Source organism: Myotis lucifugus, unplaced genomic scaffold (genome assembly GCF_000147115.1).
Source record: "Myotis lucifugus unplaced genomic scaffold, Myoluc2.0 scaffold_55, whole genome shotgun sequence".
Taxonomy (NCBI): Eukaryota; Metazoa; Chordata; class Mammalia; order Chiroptera; family Vespertilionidae; genus Myotis; species Myotis lucifugus.
In genome coordinates, this window is record NW_005871103.1 from 4,992,942 (window position 1) to 5,008,256 (window position 15,315).

The 15,315-nt window shown below is 45.5% G+C and overlaps 2 protein-coding genes across 2 annotated transcripts in view; one reads left to right on the forward strand and one right to left on the reverse strand.

Annotated features, from left to right (window-relative positions):
- Positions 1-15,315, reverse strand: part of PTPRG (protein tyrosine phosphatase, receptor type G) — a 654,131-nt gene that overhangs the window by 528,216 nt on the left and 110,600 nt on the right.
- On the forward strand, positions 10,946-11,269 carry LOC102428987 (60S acidic ribosomal protein P1-like). The gene is made up of 2 exons (XM_006089045.3): positions 10,946-11,007; positions 11,083-11,269. The coding sequence occupies exons 1-2, from the start codon at positions 10,946-10,948 to the stop codon at positions 11,267-11,269; spliced, it is 249 nt and encodes an 82-aa protein (XP_006089107.1).

Here is a 15,315-nt window from a genome sequence, read left to right on the forward strand (position 1 = left end):
ACTTGTCTGTCAGTCACACATGGGAACAGGTCATTCGGCCAGAATGGGCGTGGCCACTGCAAGCACGAGGAAATCTGGGATACTTCATTCCCTAAACAACGGCACTCACTCTCTTGTGCTCCTGGCTCCTCTTGTGCTGTTGGAACTCTTGTTGCAGGGGGCACGACTCTTGGCTCCCCTGCTTTTGCCCACATGCCCTCCCCCCACCCCCAACACACACACACACACACACACACACACACACAATGGACTAATGGACTGCAACCAGCCTGATGCCGAGCTGGACCTGGCTGCAACATGGAGCAGAAACTCTGCACAGTGGCTTTTCTTTTAGGAAACCCAGGGACGTAACTCCACGCAAATAAAAATCGCTCATCCTCCCGTGTTTCTTTTTCTCAAGATACCCTAAGGACCCCACCCCCCGCACACGTGGGGAAGAGGACTCGCCAATTTCTGGGATAACACAAAGGCAGTCAAGTTCACGTCACCATCTTTCAAATACATAGTTACATCCTCACCAAAGTTATCACTGCTATTAAGAGGTAAATTAAACAGAGATATGTTATAATGGGTAATAAAAGTATGCAACCAGGGAATTCATTGAGCCCAATTTAGTTATAAATTTCCCTTAAAGTTAAGCTAAATATAAAGAAAAGGCAATTAGGTACAAGCTTTTAGCACTATGCTGAATTATTTTAATATTCATTTCTACCTAGTCATGGCTACAAGAAATCTTACTGCTGAACATTCTCAGCTTATTGCAGTTTTGTCCCCCAATCTATTCATTCACAGGTATCTTTGAACAAAACAGATCTGGATAAATCATTTTGCCTTTTTTTTATAAGGAAAATCTCACATATATGGGTTTTTATTAGGATCTCACAGCATGGTTTTAGCAATGTGTGACTCAATTTTTTTCCCTCTTGAAAAGTCAAGTCTTAGAAGCATATGGAAATCCCTGGGGGGTAGAGAGTGCACAGAGGAATCAGGACTCATTGGGTATGAAAACTCCCAGGGTTTCCTGAACCACCTGTTCACGGAATAACGATCGATTCCAAGGGGAACAGGGAGACACCCCCCCCCCAAAGGAATGCAGAGTTCCAGGTATTTCTGCCCTAGAGTTCAAGGGCCCTCAACACAAAAGGATGAAACATTTGTTCTTGAAAATCCTGAAAAGTTATTTCAAAAGCAGCCACACTAAAGTTGAGTCTCCTTTTATACTGAATCTTATCTTCCTGGAGTTTTTCAAGTGTTTCCGTTTTATGCAAATCACTCTTTTAGGCTTCCCAGTAAAGCTGGTAAGACTAGGGAAGGTGCTTGCTGTCAGCCACACCAGGGGACACAGCTTGTGGACTTTGGGGATGTGTAATCCCCTGAACAAAGGAATTCAGCCCTCCTGTGCTTTCTGGATCCTTGGGACTCTTCTTTTTGTTGTTGTTAATCCTCACCCAGGGATATTTTTCCATTGATTTTAGGGAGAGTGGAAGAGAGAGAGAGGGAAAGACAGAGAGAAACATCAATGTGAGATGTTGCCTCCTGCACACACCCAACCAGGGCTCGGGCAAGGGAGGAGCCTGCAACCAAGGTACATGCCCTTGACTGAAATCGAACCCGAGACCCTCTGGTCCGCAGGCCAATGCTCTGTCAACTGGGCCAAACCGGCTAGGGCCCTTCGGACTCTTGTTGCTGGGGACACACTCCCCTGCACTGGCCCTCATGGCCCACAGCCATGTGGACTCCCCACACAATGGACTAAAGGCTGTAACTAGCCTGGTGCTGAACTGGACCCAGCTCTGGAAAGGAAACTCTGGACACGGGCTTTGCTTCTCGCTTTGCTGAACCCCAGCTACACTTCTCTGCCTAGACAACGGGAAATCGGACTTGGGACACACAAGGATGTAATTCCATGAAAATACAGCTTCCCGCCATATCTCATCCTCCCAAAATGCTTATTCCAGCAGCGCCCCAAGAACCCACTGCCAACAGTGGCAGCTTCCCTGAGACATGACGTGGAACAGCACAACAGATTGGATGCAGAAGCAGTTACAAAAATCCAGCTGTTTTCTGTGGAGCCTGACATTAAAGAGATTTGCGAAAGGGTGAAGCAATGCCACTCTTCCTGCTAGCGTTTCTCGTTTTGAAAAATAGTTAATTTTCATTGAAGTCTATGCTAACATGCTATGGTTTTATTAGTGTTCTTCTTAATTAACTAATCATTTTTTAATGTCTGTTTAAAATTGTAATACAAGTGTAAATATCTTAGGGGGTCCTCCTCCATTTTTAAGAGTGCAAAGGAGGCCTGTGATGAAAAGGTTGGAGAACCACTGCCACAAAAAGAACACCAGCAGACACCAGCCCATGGGCTAAGTCCACCCGGCCTGGTTTTGTAAGTAAGGCTTTATTGGCACACACAGCTATGTTTGTTTGCATATGGCGTATGAGCCAATTCCAGCTTTTATAAATGGTTTTAGTAATAACGTTTTACTGGGACAAAGTCACACCATTCATTTATATATTATCTATGGCTGCTTTCCTGCTACCTAAGGGCAGAGTTGAGTAAGTTGTGAGAGAGATGACATGACCTGCCTAAAACATTCACTATCTTCCCCCGGACAGACAATACAGATTCAGATTTACTCAATTATAACACATTACCTGGGCATTTAACCATAAGTGTTCGGAGTGTATTAGGAAATCCTATCTAATAAAGAGGGAATATGCTAACTGACCCTCACGCCATCTCAAAGAAGGCAGCGCCCATAGCCAATAAGGAGGGAATATGCTAATTGACTGTCCCGCCCTCAAAGATAGCAGCGCCCACAGCCAATAAGGAGGGAATATGCTAATTGACGGCCACACCCTCAAAGATGGCAGCATCCACAGCCACAAGATGGCGGCGCCCAGTCCCCTCAGCCCCACCAGGGCGACTGCCTCCAGAGTCCCCCAGTCCCCTCAGCCCCACCAGGGTGACTGCCTCCAGAGTCCCCCAGTCCCCTCAGCCCCCCAGGGCCGGCCCGAGGCGCAGGTGACCAGGGTAGGCCGAGCTTGCGCTGCCAGCAGTGGCAGCAGTAGAGGTGTGATGGGGGCGTCGCCTTCCCCTGATCGCCGGGTCACCTCCCGCCCCTGAGGGCTCCCAGACTGTGAGAGAGGGCAGGCCGGTCTGAGGGACCCCCCCTCAAGAGCATGAATTTTCATGCACCAGGCCTCTCGTGTGTGTGTGTGTGGGTGGGTGTATATAATATATATATATATATATATAAATGCCTAGTTTAAGGACATCCCATGCATGCATGGGTAATAAGTAGAAGCATCTGAATATTCCCTTACATAAAATATTTTCTTTCCTATCACAAAACCTAATAGAAATCATTTATTCTAACAAGTTTTGAACAGGTATTAAATTCAAAATTTCTCATATATTAATCATTCATACATCTTGCTAAATAGCTGGATGTTAAAATTATGCCTACCTCTCCATAAAAATGAATTGTCTGATGTAATGAATGGGCAAATTGCATTTTTTATATTCTTCCATTATTAATCTTTTTTTCATTTTATTCTAAGGAATAGCAACCAATTAATATATAAATTCTTTGTCTCACATCATATCCAATAGCTATAAAAACAACTGTTAATAAAAGGGCTGAGAAGATATTGAATAAAATGTACAACATACTAAAAAGTTTCATACATGCTTACGCAGAATTCTTCACTTCTGATCATTTCCACTATACAGTATGCAGTAACAGCAGGTAATAGCTCCCAAATATGTGCCACAAACTGTAGTTAGGTTATTTTTATCACTACTTCACTTAATACTGACGTCAACTGTATGAAGTGAAATGATTTTGTTTTTCACATTTTATAATACAAAGGATGTATTGCTACCAAGTGGTACAATGGAAACATAAACACTGGGTTGTCCCATTCCGTGGGGCTGGCTTTTTACCACTATGTACATGTCTACGTTTTAAATTTCAAAAAATGTCATTTGCAACTTAACGTGCAACTCAAAACTCTTCATCAAGCCATTAACTAGCACCACCCATACTGTAGGGCAGCTGAATCCTTAAAGATGGAGGACACAAGGGTAGTAGGAAAATATTCATTATTTATCCGATAGTGTGCAGTTTAGCACCGGAATGTACACAAAGAAGAATACAGCGAAATACAGCATGAAATGCTCATTTTCCATCCTACTTTCCTTACACACCCTCCATAACCTAAACTGCATTTATCTTCCACCTGTATGTGATATAGCATCCTCTGCCCATGCCCCCATCAATACGTTCTTTATTAGTCAGGGTTGAAACATAAGACCTCCTTACTTAATGTGACTCCACTGTACCGTACCTACCAGCCCTTGCAAAAGCCCCATCTGCCTTTCCTGGTATTAAAATTTTACTGAAATACTTGATGCTAGATGTGTGTTCTTGCTGGGAATTCCCATGGTGACCTCAGGCAACATACTGTCTGCACTGATCTTGTTGGGATATTTTCCAGAACTTGTAGGTCATGTTGTACAAACAGACTCTCGTACGAGGTCAGGACGGGCTGTACGTCCAAACAAAACACGACGGTCACCCTCTGCCCCCTTCCACCCAATACCACTACCTGCCCCTCAGGAACATAGTTTTGTCCATAGCTTTTTGGTCGTGTTCCTAAGTGAATACGTGTACATTCACAAAGACACACATACACCACAGGCTGGTCCTTACACGCCTTTAAAAAAACACAAGTAGGATAACACTCCATACTGTTCTGCATCTTGCTTCTATCGCCCAACAATACAGTTAGCATTTTTCACATCAGCATACGTACTTACATCACTTGAGGGGCCCAATGTTCCATAGTTTTGCTGTGCCATATTTTATTCAACCGTTCCCTCTATTGACAGATAATGTGATTTTATTTTTGTCTACGTAAAAACACAGCAATTCTCTCCCGAAAATCAATCATTCTCTAAGCAGATTCGCCTGAGAGATGTAGAGATAAGCTAACGTGCCTTCCAGGAAGACCGCTGAGATCTGAAAGTGCCTGGCATTGCATGTATCATCCATTCTATTAATTTCTTTGGAAAAAAGAAGAAGAAAAGATACTCTCTAGCAAAAGCCTGCTACAAACTCAAAAGCCAACAGAGGATTGCTGTTATTCAAAGAGCTTTGTTCTGGTCAAAGAGTTAGAAGGGCATTTCAAAGAACAGAAGTCAACTTCCAGAAACCGTATGAGCAAATGGTTTTCTCTTAGGATGTGGAATCTGTACAAGGCACGATGTTGGCCTTAACGTGCGATGATGGGGAAGGAGGGTGAATGCATCCCTTCATAGACCTTCAGGGTAAAAACACACTAACTGGGTGGCTCAAATGGTTGGAGCGTCACCCCCATACACCAAAAGGTTTCAGGTTTGATTCCTGGTCAGGACACAAAGCCTGGTTGCGGGTTTGATCCCCAGTCGGGGTGAGTACAGGAGGCAACCGATCAATCATGTTTCTCTCACATTTCTTTCTCTTTCTCTCTCTCTCTCTCTCCCTCCCTCCCTCCCCAAAAATCAATAAAAACATATCCTCGGGTAAGAATTTTTTTTAAAGAAAGCAGTTTAAGGGTCCCAGGCTTTCCCTGATGTTATGTGTTTCTTCAACCTGTCTTTGACTCTTTTGCACATTCTCTCTGCTTTGCATGTATCAGATGTCAATGAGATGGAAAACAAGGCAGACAGGAACCTGAACAGGTGCTGTATGTAACACATGTCCCCACTGAGCATAGGGACAATTAAGCATTTGCCTTTTCTCCTGGAGAGAACCAGTTAATGAGTTAGCCTGCAGCAAACACTCAGAAAGGGATCTGACTTGGTGGGTCTGACGCAGGGAGAACCTGGACTGTGCCCAGAGGAAGGGGGGAGATGGAGCAGAACAACCATATGGGAGAACAATGGCGCCTGCTGGGTTTGCCCCTTGCCTTACTGAGGGTCCTTCCTCTGCTGGGCTGTCATCGAGAGGAGCACCATTGGTAACTCCATTGAAGCTTAGCAGCTGGAGAATTTTCAGACAACAAACCGAGATTCCCAAAACACTACAGTATAAAAGAAAACAACGCTGGTTAAATCCTCAATTTCTCCGATCAACTAATTTCAGTGATGGAATAAGCACACTCTAAATAATGAGAAACTTCTACTTTGTCATCTTTATGATTACCATACCATTTTGTTAGCCTCCATTTCTTAAGAAAATTATTTACCATCAATAAGCAGAAAGACTTGCCCTGGCTGGTGCTGATTAATGGTTAGAGCATCAGCCCATGCACTGAAGGGGCTCGGGTTTGATTCCTGGACAAGGGCATGTACCTGGGTTGCTGGTCCATCCCCACCATGGTCAGGGCACTTACGGGACACCCCCCCCCCGCCCCTTTCCTTCCATTCTATCTAAAAGCAATGGAAACATATCCTCAGGTGAGATTAACCAAAAATAAATAAATAAACAGAAAGACTAGGATTTCTGATGCTAAGAAGTGCCCTAGAGAAGCAGATCTGATGCAAAGCAATGCCTGCAGTTCACTCTGGCCCTTGCATGGTTGCCTATTCATCTATTTGAGGTGCTCCCCCGAGGCCCCCTCTAAAGTGAATTTCATTTATGCCATACAGTCTGCATTTCAGTCAGACCATCACATATGCCTCTAGTCTTGTTGAAAATCTTAGAGTTTCTGTAAATCCAGTACATATACTCTTGTGTGTGTACACATGTGTGAATTCATACACATAATTTCAACTTTTTATTATGGGGGACGATAGGGAGTGGTTGGGTCTATGAATCATTGCCCCCAATAGGTCACTCCAATCACCAAATCGCTTCTTGCTGGCATTAGGGGCCTTGTGATAGCAGTCCCAAATATGAATTGCAAAATGCTCTCCTTAGGCTAACGGTAAATATAATTTTCATTCCTAGAAATAAAACCCAGAGTGGTGGATTATTATGGTAAAAGGAGGCCTCAAACAGAAGTCATCATGCTTGGGCTAACGCACGTCCGACTGGCCAGCATGGTAACCAACTGCAATTCCATCGCCAAAGCTCAAGCTCCGCCCTCCCTGTCAAGAGAAGATGATAAGCAGACACAGGGCAGTTTCCCCGGGGCCCGGAGAAGAGCACAGTCCAGGAACTCAGCAGACAAGTCAAAGTCACCCCTCCCCCATCTAAGATTCTATATGACCAGCCTCGGACAGGGGACCTAGAAAAAGAAAGCTGGATGGATAGGGCAATGTTTACCATTTGCAGCCAATGACCCAGAAACAGGAAAAGGACAGGGAATGTAAATAGCCGTCGACAAGGGCACTAAGGATTGAATTTTGCAAACATAAGCGCTAAATCCTTTGGTATGAAAAGCACAAGGCGGGAGAATGGACATGGCGCCTTTCTTCTGCTCTGAGTTGCCACATCGGCTCAGTGCGGGGCCAGATTAGGCTGTTCGGATCCACCAAAGGGCTGCGGGACCAGGAAAAAACGCTAAGAGCCTTCCCGCCGCGCAGCTAATCACTGACAAAGCTCAAGACCGGCTTCCACAGCTGGTGGCCTCTGAGTCTCTCTGGAAAGATGGTGGCAGCCAGGAAAGAGGGCCTCTGATGAGCTCGGGCTTTAGCTAGCTCTGATTCCTCAAAGATCCCCAGCTGGGAGGGCAAATGCCTGGCTCCCCAGGCTAGGCTGCCCCTGGGAACCTGCTCTCCAGGTTGGTTGCATGCAGCCCCTTGTGTGATTTGAGGACAGAAAACAGTTTTCCAGAGCAGCACTGGTCTAAATGCCGGCCCCGGCCTAATCCCATGTACGTAATAGAAATCCGGCTGGAAACATGGGTTACTCCAGGGGAGGCCTCCCTCTCCATCCCTCCCTGGAGACAACATCCCTAATCTGGCAACACACCTTCCCCGACAACCGACAACCACCTCAGTGGACAGAGGTAGAGAAGGGATGTCGCCCCCCCCCGCACCCGGAATGTCAGACACCCTTAGAAGAAGGGGGTCAGTGGACACATCCCTGCACCACATACTTACCAGGAGCCGTACTTAAATGACTTCTGCTACGAAACTGCTTTCAAAAGCCCCGTAACCCAATTCCACCTCTGGAAGCTGGTATGAGCTCCCCGCAGCCCATCAACACAATGGTGTGTGATTTAAACTGTCTTATATTCTGTTAGTCCTTTAGCAGACCTGGAAACAAAAAAGTCTTAATCCCACCTACCATAAAACTGCCATAATTTGAGGGCTATTTAACATATTGATTTCCTGAAAAGGAGCTGGTATTGTCGCACATTATACCCCACCCCCACAAACATTTCTCTACGTGAATGCAAATTGGCCTCTAAAGAATGTATCTAATATGTTGAATAAAGATTCCTAAGACCATTATTGAAGCGACAAAGTCCTTCTTAAGAAATAATTCATGCTCTCCTAACTTACTCTTTTTCCTATGTTTGTATAAGTAGGAAAGTCAACAGATTCATTTTCTTATCATTGCAATCACTTTGGAAGAAAAAAAAGAATATTAACCAGGAACTTCCAAAAGGGTTCCAGAGCCACATTGAGTCAAGTCCGGCCAGGTCCCCTAATGTCCACCGCCCCCCAGGGGAGACGGGGAGAGGGGGAGATGGGGGTCCACTTAAAGCCTTGACAAATACATCGGATGGTGGACTCCCCGACACTGCCCACAAGAATCATCAACCTTCCTTTCATGAATAGATGTTGGCTGTTACCCTGAGCAGAGCTAACACAGACAGCACAGGTTCCCCCCGCAAAATTCAAATCTGGTTTTGTGGGTGCTCTGGACAATAAATCGCTAAGTACCAATTTAGGTATCACTGAAGGTCCCCCAATACAAATTCCAGATAAGGCAGATAAGATTTTCAAGTCAAAGTATTTCCAACATTTCCTCCAAATTTAGTGAAAATCTCCTTGGTGGTTTCCTCTCAACAGGAAATAGATATTTTGTTTTATTTCAATATAGTGTCTAACTCAGCGGTTCTCAACCTGTGGGTCGCGACCCCTTTGGGGGTCGAACGACCCTTTCACAGGGGTCGCCTAAGACCATCAGAAAACACATATATAATTACATATTGTTTTTTGTGATTAATCACTATGCTTTAATTATGTTCAATTTGTAACAATGGAAATACATCCTGCATATCAGATATTTACATTACGATTCATTACAGTAGCAGAATTACAGTTATGAAGTAGCAACGAAAATAATTTTATGGTTGGGGGTCACCACAACATGAGGAACTGTATTAAAGGGTCGCAGCATTAGGAAGGTTGAGAACCACTGGTCTAATTGGTAAACTTTATAAGCTCTCTCCTTCCTGTTCCTAATGGCCAATGCATAATTCTTTTGTTTTTGTTTTTGTTGTTGTTTGTTTTTGTTAATCCTTGCCCAAGGTTATTTTTTCCATTAATTTTGAGAGTGAAAGTTAGGGAAGGAGGAAGTGGGGAGAAAGGAAGAGGGAAAGAGAAAGAGAGAAAGAGAGAAACATAGATGAGAGAGCCATGGATTGGTTGCCTCCTGCACATGCCCCGAACAGGGCAAGAGATTGAACCTGCAACCCAGGTATGTGTCCTTGACCAGGAATCAAACCCCAAACCCTTCAGATCAAGGGCCGGCGTTCTAACCACTGAACACACCAACCAGGGCTACAATTCATTTTTGATTTGTTGGTTTAGGGCAGTGGTCAGAAAACTCATTAGTCAACAGAGCCAAATATCAACAGTACAACGATTGAAATTTCTTTTGAGAGCCAAATTTTTTCAACTTAAACTATATAGGTAGGTACACTGTTATTAACTTAATTAGGGTACTCCTAAGGCTTAGGAAGAGCCACACTCAAGGGGCCAAAGAGCCGCATGTGGCTCGTAAGCCGCAGTTTGCCGACCACGGGTTTAGGGGATTTCTTTATTGAATTTCCTGAGTTGATAATGCATATATTATAACAAAGTCAAAGGTACAAGAGGATGGACAGTGAAAAGTACATCTTCCCTCACCTCTTCCTGAAACCTCCCAACGCAGCACTATTACCACGATGGCAGTGACACTCCTGGGCATGGCCCAGAAGGTGGCCTACTCTAGATACTGCTGTGCACCTTGCTTTTCCCCTAATGAACAAGATATAGATATCCAAGGAAATATATGTGCAGATAGAATTAGGCACATGTATCAGTTCAGACAGAGTTGTTTCGCTTATACGCCATATTTAACAAATGTACACACGCCATTACTTAGCATATTGTCATTGATTACAACAACCCTGTTCATGGGCCACGGGGTTGTTTCCAAGCCTTCCCAAATCCCAACACTGCTGTGATGAATAACCCTGACACAGGTCATCTGCGCTGTGGAGGTTCACCTGTAGGATGCACACCTGGGGGCAGAGCTGCAGGATCAAGGGCATGTGTGTGTGATTGTGAGGGTGTAGCCTGAGATTTCATAGAAGCTGCAACAACTTCAAGTCCCAAGAGTGAGGTCTACGATTAGCCAATTCCCCCCAATCTTACCAACGATTTACAGCACAGGCCAATTTTCAAAGGCCCTTACCCTTGGCACCTTGAACAATGAGGCATCAGGGGGCTGGAGTGGGCCAAGTACTCCCCGCTCCCCTCTCTGCCCTGTGGTGGCATGCAAATAAGATCACAGGCTTGGTGGGCAGAAGAGCTGCCCCAACTCTGCCACTCCTGAGTTCAGTGACCCTGCAGAGTCCTCACATCTAAGGTCCCTAAGCTCAGTGTCCTCATCCATAAAGTGGACTGCATGCATGCCTTCTTCTACTGACAAAATACAAGCGCCCCCTCCCCCCAGCGGCCGGTAACGTGTTCAGTCCCTTCCGAGGAAGCTCAGGCTGCTTTGGGGTGAGACCCTCACTTCATCCAGCAACTAGCAATGCTCCCAGCAGTGCCGGCCCAGCACTCACCCACACCATGACCTCTGCCTCAGAGCTCACCTGCATCTACTGGGCACACTGTGACGAAGTGACGGTGACAGAGGATTATATCAATGCCCTTATTAAAGCTGCTGGTGTAAATGCTGAACCTTTCTGGCCAGGCTTGTTCTCAAAGGCTCTGGCCCATGTCAACATCGGGAGCCTCATCTGCAATGTAGGGGCTGGTGGGCCTGCTCCAGCAGCAGGTGCTGCCCCAACAGGAGGTCCTGCCCCTCCATCCTGTGCCCCAGCTGAGGAGAGGACAGTGGAAGCGAAGAAAGAAGAATCGGATGATGACATGGGCTTTGGTCTTTCTGAATAAACCTCTTTTGTAACATATTCAATAAAAAGCTGAACTTTAAGAAATAAAAAAACACAAGCTACTCCCTCCCCATGCAGGAACGCAGGAAAGAGTAACTGGGATATCCACAATGCACTTCCTGTGAATGCTTAAGCAAATGTTCACCATGACTGCATTCCCACTCGCAATGCTTTCCAAAGCCAAATGAGAGATCACAGCAAGGAGACACCCGATTCCCTGTATGCCAGGCTGCCACGAAATGCCCTCCTCTGGCCCACTAGTGTGCTGGCAGCCAATTAAAGTGTACACAGTTTTTATTACAGTTGATGATAAAACACCACGAAGGAAATAAACAAGATGGAAAATAAGACAGGACAGAGGTCCCCATTTAGATGCTAGAGGAGCCTGGCTGGGAGGTGGAGAGTATCACTCAGATCTTGATGCTCAGCTGCAAGGAACCTTCAGGATCCCACCAGCTGGTCCCACTGTCAGTCAATGCCAGGGACGGGACTCACCCAGGTGCCTCTGTTATCATAAACTGGTGTTCCCCACGCTATACTGATGCTTTTTAAATCTGGTTCCCAAAGTCAACTACCCCAGGAACCCTTCTCCCCTAAATTACAAAATGTAAATCTCCTAGTCCCTTGGAATAGCAGCAGCAGCTTTAGTCTGTGTGCACTGGCTGGTTTGGGAACTGCTAGGATTTCAGGTGGCCCAGTTTGGCTCCCAGTCGGACCTGTGAAGCCCAGGAGCAGAGGCCACCACTTCCTTCCACAACTTCTGTGCGTCCCACGGCAGCACTCGGGGTGAGACTTCCCACAGGAGCAGCCACAGCAGGTTCCAGAGCCTGTCACGCCCATGCTTCTCCCAGCATCACCGGTGTGTGGCAAATGCTGGCTCGGAGAAAACCCACATAAAAATGACTGCGTTTCTGAAGGGCCTTAAACGCTCAAACAAGGAACCCAAAGGAAAAAAATTAAAATGTGCACTCACTTTGAAAGATGAGCTGACTGTCGATAAATAAAAAAGAATAAAGAGCCCTGACCGGTTTGCCTCAGTGAATAGAGTGTTGGCCTGAGGACTGAAGGGTCCCAGGTTCAATTCCAGTCAAGGGCATGTACCTTGGTTGCGGGCACATCCCCGGTAGGAGATGTGCAGGAGGCAGCTGATCGATGTTTCTCTCTCATCGATGTTTCTGGCTCTCTATCCCTCTCCCTTCCTCTCTGTAAAAAAATCAATAAAATATATTTTAAAAAAAAAAGAATAAAGAAAAGAAAGAGCGGGCCCTTCCTGAAAGAACATAGAGGCACATCCCAGCACCCAGACAACACTTGCTGCAGAAGGCTGGCTGCAATGCAGGAACAGGGAAAACACCTGCCCCCACCACACACACCCGGTGTGAAACAGGGCACCGCTTCTGTGCGGAGAAAGAGATCTTAAAACCCAGCAAACATCTCTGGTCACCTCAGGAAACAAGGGAGGAAACGGTGGCAAATGGAGGCACGACTTTCTCGTCGCTGTGTTGTCTCCAGGGAACTGCAAACCAGTGTGTAACTGCGAGGCCACGTGATGTTCCGCCTGCTGGTACCACGGAGCCGCCTGGGCCACCGATGAAGTTACACGTTTCTGAATGTTACCAATAGAGCAACACATTCTAATCACAGCCCCAAGATGATAATCACGTAATTTCTACTTGGTGCATAAAGGCTATTATTAAATGCCTAGACTCAAATGGGAAGTCTCCAGTATAACTAAATTTACCGTGTTTTTAAAATGTGGCTTTCCTTGCTCTCCTCCTAATGCCAAACTGTAGCCTCAAATCTTTCTCCCATGTTTTTCCTGAAGGCCTCCAAAATTGAAGGGAGGGTGAAGTTCATCCAGAGAGGGCTCCGGCTCCCACAGCCCCAAGGAGAGAACTAAATATACCCCACGGGAGAAGGGAACACTGTGTCCTGTGCGGAGGAAAACAATTCAAAGGGGTTTCCAGTTTGGTTTGGCTCCTGAAACCAGGGTTTTAGAAAAGGCCACAAATTCAAAAGTACTCCTGAGACAGCCAAATAACCCAAGGATACAGGCGCTGTTCGTGCCATTTGCAAGGGAGAATTTGGATATTTGGTTAACCAAATAGCATGGGAACCACACATTTCCTAAAAGGGAAAAAAACACATCCTTGGCTTGGAATTGAAAATTACAGTTCCGAGGAGAACTGACTACTAATTCCAGGCCAAACCCTAGCAACAGCTGTCACCACTGCTTCATTTACATGTAACCCATTCGGAAACTGTCCTGGGCCTGAGTGACCAAGGCCATTCCCATTCGGCCCCGGCCTTACCTGGGGCTCCAGGATGGAGCCGCTGTCCGCAGCCACTGTGCTGATCTTTACAGCCTGACTTTTGCAATGCAGACTGCAAAGAGCAATTCAACTTTATGGAATATAAAACCACATCCATGGCTCCCTAATGACTCACTCTTCAGTCCAGGTGTGACATCCCTGTAATTAGTCAGCCAGACTCCTCGAGCTTTGTTATACCTAAAACCAAGTCCATTTATCTGCCATAGAGGAGCTATTCGTGCCACATGGAAAATTTAGTAAGAAGGACAGAGAGAAAAGTTTTCCACTTGAAGACAATTTGGCTAATAGATCACATATGTTCAGCTTGGCCTTCCTGTTGCCTTTTTCGGGTTTTCAGTTTTATTACCCTGGGGCATTTGCACCAAACAGAATCTTCTTCTTTGCTTAGAAATTCACCCACCCCTGCTGTTTAGTCCTCATTGAGTCATAATCCTCCGTTTGTGACATCACAATTAGCCACTTGTGGTGATGATTACAATGTCGTGAACAAAGGATTATGAGAGGGCGTTGGAAACGAAACAGCAGGAACACTGACTGCAGGGCAGGAAGTTCCTCTTCTCAACTCCCCTGCCCAGCCATCAGGAATTGGAGCGTGGGAACAGGGAGTAGGTGGGGGAGGCGCTCTCCAATGGGGAGAAAGAGACCTTTGGGTGGGAAACTAAGAGAACTCCACCGGCAGTTCTACCTGGTTTCACAAAACACTGACTAGCTACGTTTTTCTCAACAGCCCACTTTTATTTTTAAAATATATACATATATATCTTGAATAGTACAAAGATTCCTATTTATCCTTCACCCATACCCATCACTGGCAACAGCTAGCTGCATGTGCTGTATGATTCTCTAGGTATATATTTTTGAAAGTTGCAGACATCATGCCCCTTTAACCTCCTTAAGATCAAGGACATTCTCATACCTACCTATTGGACAAGGATCAAATTCAGGATACTTAATGTTGCCATAACATAATCTAACTTACAGTCCATATTCAAATTACACCAATTACCCCCCGAATTTCCGTCAATTTCCGTCATTTGTTTTCATTACTAGTTCGCTTTACAATAATCAAGAAAACAAAGGCAATCTATTTTTTTCAACTCTATTACTACTCCAAAATTCAAGATCTTTAAAAATTTAAATCCAGAGTAAGAAAAATCGTAACGGCCGTCATTTATTTGGTGCTTACTATGTTCTCATCAAGCTTCTTACATGAATCATCTCATTCACGCCTCATAAAAACTCCATGGAGTGTGAGTCCCCATCATCCACATTTTCTAAAAAAAAAAGGCATGAAAACCCGTCCCCAGACAATGACACATTGAAAACGACGTCAAAGGGAAACACACCCCCCAGACTTCTCCCCATGACAATGCTTCTTCTAAAGACCCTGAGTCCAGCTGGTCCTGGCAGGCAGTCTGCCACGAATAGACTACCAATATCCAGTCAACCTTCAGGACAAACCGAAAACAGATCAATACTCCCCGTGTGTGCCGAGGCACCTGAGAATGCAGATCACAGGGCCACGGCGGAACGTAGCCCTTCAGCTTTGGATCACTGCAGAATATCCCAACACATGCCTTGTCCCCTGAACAAGTTTTAGAGTTGGCAGTACAGTGGGCAGCTTCCCTGGCGTTATTAACTGCCTATTTAACGGATCCAGGAATGCCATTTATCCTAAACACAGAGGGGAGGTTTTAAAAGCAAGAAAAGCAGC

What these genes read in the sequence shown, in the direction of transcription:
- LOC102428987 (XM_006089045.3), top strand. Translation starts at nt 10,946, where the DNA reads ATGACCTCTGCCTCAGAGCTCACCTGCATCTACTGGGCACACTGTGAC. An exon ending in TGTGACGAAGTGACGGTGAC is followed by an intron (nt 11,008 to 11,082) that starts AGAGGATTATAT and finishes CTTGTTCTCAAA; the next exon opens with GGCTCTGGCCCATGTCAACA.